This window comes from Panicum hallii, chromosome 9 (assembly GCF_002211085.1).
Source record: "Panicum hallii strain FIL2 chromosome 9, PHallii_v3.1, whole genome shotgun sequence".
NCBI classification, from domain to species: domain Eukaryota; kingdom Viridiplantae; phylum Streptophyta; class Magnoliopsida; order Poales; family Poaceae; genus Panicum; species Panicum hallii.
Window position 1 is genome coordinate 47916596 of NC_038050.1, and position 5163 is coordinate 47921758.

The 5163-nt window shown below is 46.9% G+C and overlaps 1 protein-coding gene across 1 annotated transcript; it reads left to right on the top strand.

Annotated features, from left to right (window-relative positions):
* The first annotated feature begins 1291 nt into the window (after positions 1–1291).
* Positions 1292–2854, top strand: LOC112873095. Its single transcript, XM_025936120.1, has one exon. It carries the CDS (start codon positions 1292–1294, stop codon positions 2852–2854), a length of 1563 nt encoding a protein of 520 aa, XP_025791905.1.
* Positions 2855–5163: the final 2309 nt, after the last annotated feature.

A 5163-nucleotide genomic window follows, 5' to 3' on the forward strand; every position in this document is an offset into this window, starting at 1 on the left:
TGGTTGCCAGAAGTACTCTCGCCTTTCTAGTGATCTAAAACTTCTACAGCTTAAGGCAGATCATGGTTGGAGCAACAAAAGTTTCAAACAACTATTGGATCTGCTTAGAGACATGCTACCTGAGGGAAACCAAGTAGCCGAGTCTGTCTATGAGGCAAAGAAGATAATCTGTCCTCTGGGAATAGAGGTTGAAAAAATTCATGCATGCAAGAACAGTTGTGTATTGTTCCATGGAGATTATGCAGACCTTGACAAGTGTCCCAAGTGTGGGTGTGATCGGTACAAGAGGAAAAAAGATGGTGGAGATGATAATGCTGATGACGGGAACGTGCCCGTGGAGATCAGAAGCAAGAAGAAGGTTAACAGAGGGGGTCCTGTGAGGGTGGCATGGTATTTTCCCGTCATTCCCCAGTTGAAAAGATGGTTTGCCACAAGAAAGGAGGCCCAACTCTTGCGTTGGCATAAGGAAGGCCGAAAGAAGGAAAATGACAAGCTTAGGCACCCCGCAGATGCAGCACAATGGGGTAACATTGATTCCCACTTTAAGTGGTTTGCTAATGATTGCAGAAACCTTCGGTTCGCTATGAGCACAGATGGCGTTAGCCCATTCGGTAACCAGAGTTCAACACATAGCACCTGGCCTGTCGTGCTGTCAATGTGCAACCTTCCACCCTGGCTATGCAAGAAACGGAAATACATGATGCTGACCATATTGGTCTCTGGGCCAAAGCAACCTGGCGACCGTATTGATGTCTACTTGAGGCCACTAGTTGATGACTTGAAGACACTTTGGAAGCCTAGTGTGAAGGAGGTTTGGGATGAGTTCTGGCGTGAGGAGTTCACATTGCACGCCATGTTGTTCACCACCATCAACGACAACCCGGCTCATCGCAACCTCTCCGGCCAGAGTTAAAGGAAAGGTGCAGCTTGCCCACACTGCTTGGAAGAAACTTGCTCATTGTGGCTAAGAAATTCAAAGAAATTCGCATTTATGGGGCACCGTCGTTTCCTCAGCAAGAAACATCCCTACCGGGACATGGATTGTCAGTTTAATGGGGAAAAGGAGAATCGAGCGGCGCCTCTGCATGTAACTGGAGATCTGGCCCTCTTGCAAGTCAAGGACATCAAAACTATCAAGGAGTTACCCAAAATGACTGAAAAAATCCTTGGCAAAAGAAAGAAATGAGATGGTGAAGAAGAAGAAGATGGGAAAGGAATTTGGAACAAGAAATCAATTCTATGGGAGCTAGAGTATTGGGAGCTGTTGGATGCGCGTCATTCGATTGACAACATGCACGTCAAGAAGAATGTGTGTGAAAGCGTTTGTGGAACATTGCTGCAACAGAAGTTGAAAGGAAAAGATCATAAAAATGCAAGGGAGGATCTTAAAGATATGGGCATTAGGCCGGAGCTCTATGCAGAGGAAACAGACACGGGGACGGACCTTCCCGTCGCTGCAACCACCTTGTCAAAGACAGAGAGAAAAGAATTCTATGAGTTTTTGCATGGTTTGAAAGTACCTTCAGGCTACTCATCGAACTTCAAGAGGCTAGTGTCGGTGAAGGACATGAAAATGAATTTCAACTTGATGAAATCTCATGATTGCCATGTGTTGATGATAGCTCTTCTTCCTGTTGCACTTAGAGGTATCAAGGCAGTACAGGTTCGCGACGCGGTCACGAGCTTGTGTTTATTCTTCAATGCAATAGAACAGAAGGTGATTGATGAGGAAGAACTATTGAAGTTAGAGAGGAGGCATTTCGAGACCCTATGCATGCTTGAAGCTACCTTCCCACCAACATTCTTTGATCTCATGATCCATCTACCAGCACACCTCGCGAGGGAGATCTGGTTCCTTGGCCCATCTTACCTTCATCAGATGTTTCCATATGAGAGGTACTTTGGATTCCTCAAATCATTGGTACATAACCGGTCATTTCCGGAGGGAGCCATGGTTCGCGGCTATGGGACCATCGAAGCAGTGGAGTGGGCCATGGGTTATATGGACCCCCAAAACCCTATTGCAGGTGTTGGGACCATGGGGGAAAAGTCAATCACTCCGGATCCAGATGCCTTCAACAAGGCTCATTTCACCGTGATACAACAGATTGACCTGATTACACCATTTGCCAATGAGCACAACCAACAACTACGTGAAGAAAACCCTGCCCGTAGTGAGGCTTGGGTTGCAAAGAAGCACATGCAATGCTTCAGCTGGTGGCTCCGAGATTATGTCCAGAGATGCAGCGCAGCTGTAACCGACAATCTGATAACGAAACTAGCAGTGGGTCCATTATTCACTGTTACAACATACCAAGCAATGGATATCAATGGATACACGTTCTACACCATGGCCCAAGATGCCAAGAGCGTCTATCAAAACAGTGGTGTGCATGTACGGGCCGTCGACAATGACATGCAGGCAGCCATATATTATGGTCAAATAGAGGAGATATGGGAGCTTGATTATGTAGGTTTCAAGGTAGCCTTGTTTCGGTGCAGATGGGTCAATGGGAGGAGAGGTGTGAGCAAGGATAAATATGGGTTTGTTAGTGTTGATCTGCGGGTCTTTGGTTACAAAGACGAACCGTTTGTTTTCGCCAAGGATGTTGAGCAAGTGTTCTATGTACCTGACCTTGCAAGGAAGAACTGGTGTGTGGTTATGCCTGGAAAAAAAAGGATTGTTGGGATTGCCAATGTTGTTGAGGAGGAGGAATACAACCAGTTTGATGAAATTCCATCCTTTGACACTTCATACATGCCTCGACTCTTGGCAACTGACAAAACACCATACTTGCGAACCGACCATCATGAAAAAATCCATATACAGAAATCAAAGAAAAAGCAAGATTGATGTCTGCTGAATCCTTTTTGTAATGTAGGATGTGTATTGGTGGAAATTCAATCTTTTTGTAATATAGGTTGTGTATTGGTGGAATTTGAATCCTTTTTGTAATATATGATGTCTATATATTCTCCTGAGATTACTATATATGTTCTGCCTTAGATATATATAAATTCTGTATATATTCTGCTTCAGTTCAGCAAGTGTGCTGTAGTTTGCTGAATTCTGTATCTGACATCAGTAACGGGCGTTACCACAACGCCCGTTACTAAATATACATCAGTAACGGGCGTTACCACAACGCCCGTTACTAAGTATACGTCAGTAACGGGCTTTACTACAACGCCCATTACTAATGGTCTGACATCAGTAACGGGCGTTACCAAAGACCGTTACAAAGTGGTCATCAGGGGACAATACATATTTCAAAGAAATCCGTTTCGCCGCTGTTCTCCTGCCCTAGCCCGCCGCCGCCACTCTCCTCGCTCGACTTCGCCGCCACCTTCCTCGCTCGCCGTCGCCGCCATTCTCCTGCCCTAGCCCGCCGCCGCCACTATCCTCGCTCACCGTCCCCGCCATTCTCCTCGCTCGCCGTCGCCGCCATTCTCTTGCCCTAGCCCACCGCCGCCACTCTCCTCGCTCGGCGTCGCCGTCATTCTCCTCGCTCGTCGTCGCCGCCATTCTCCTGCCCTAGCCCACCGCTGCCACTCTCCTCGCTCGCCGTCGCCGCCACTCTCCTCGCTCGCGGTCGCCGCCATTCTCCTGCCCTAGCCCGCCGCCGCCACTCTCCTCGCTCGGCGTCGCTGCCATTCTGCTGCCCTAGCCCGCCGCCGCCAATGTCCTCGCTCGCTGTCATTCTCCTGCCGTAGCCCCACCGCAACTCCGGCCACGACGACGAGCCGGCCACCTCAGGCAACGAGGCGACGCGGATCCAGCCCCTCCCAACCACCATTCGCGACAGAGGTTACTACTGCTTGAACCCCCAACGCCCTCTCTCTGCTCGGCCACCCAATGTGCTCTTCCTGTCAAGGTGGATTAGGGAGATATGCTAGTTTGCTGTTGTTTAGGGTCAATGCACATAGAATTATTCTCCTGGAATTACCTGCATTAGTTGAGCATGCCTTAATAGTTCATTTTTATTTGATGGATTGTGGTTTTGATGGATGATTGTTGATGGCCACATTCAGTCAGTGCGAAATGTATCGCAGTGGTTTATAATTTAGTGATACTTTCCTATGCTACGTTGTCATATATATTCTTATTGTTGGTGTCATGATGTGTGTATGCAAGCTGTCGATGGTAGCATGGCCTAATGATCGGTTGAACCATGTAAGCATAGCCAACCAAAATCCACCTGAGTGGTTTGGGCATGGGCGATTTTCTTTCGTATCGCTTGTGCCCCGTAACCCCGGCGTGGTGGCACTACATGGTTCACTCAATCATCAGGCCATGGAATTGTTTGTAGCTTATTTAGAGTGTACATTGTTTTTTGCTGTCATAATCATACTAAGTGATTGCTTTATCCTCTTGTTGCATGTACACATGGAACCCACAATTCATTGGATCTGAAGTTGGACAAGGAAGCAATTGAAGGAACTTAGTTTTTGCTTTGATATATAAGCATTACTTCACCCTGTCAAAATGGTTAGCACCTATCCCCAACCTCTATGCTAAGTAAAATATTACCTGTATGTCTATGCTGATTTTATTTAGGACTTGTACTGATTTCTAGTCTAATATTAGCTATTTTGTTTACATTTTTAGTCTAGCTTATGTTGCTCTACTAACAACCTTGACATATCATCTATGCAGTCTCCCACAACAACAAACTCCTATAGTGACAGTAGTGCATCATCACAGCGCAACGACGGTGAACGTTCCTCACAGGCTCACTCAGCGCAGACTGCTGCGAGTAGTACTCGAACCCGCGGGTCAAGGACACAAACCAAATGGCTAGAAGACAAGTTGACTGCAACTGGACTTGATGAAAAATTTTGGCCTACCCCAGATGCTGCAAGGGAAAGATTTGTATTGGTCTGTGGCCTCATTGCTCGGGAGAGGGTGTCAATCAACAGGAAGCTTGAGGATCTCTCACCAATTGAGAAGGAACAACTATTTAAAGCTTTACTGGAAAAGCTAGAGTACCCAGCCAATCTGGAACAAACTGTTCGCAACAAGGCAATTAAGGCAGCTATGTTAGAGATTGCAACCTTGCAACGGCGGTTCAAGGCCCATTTAAGAAAAACTTATGTGAGGCAAGAGGAGTCTCCCTTTGAGAAGCATGGCTTTTTGAAGCCAGAAGACTGGGAGGTGTTTGT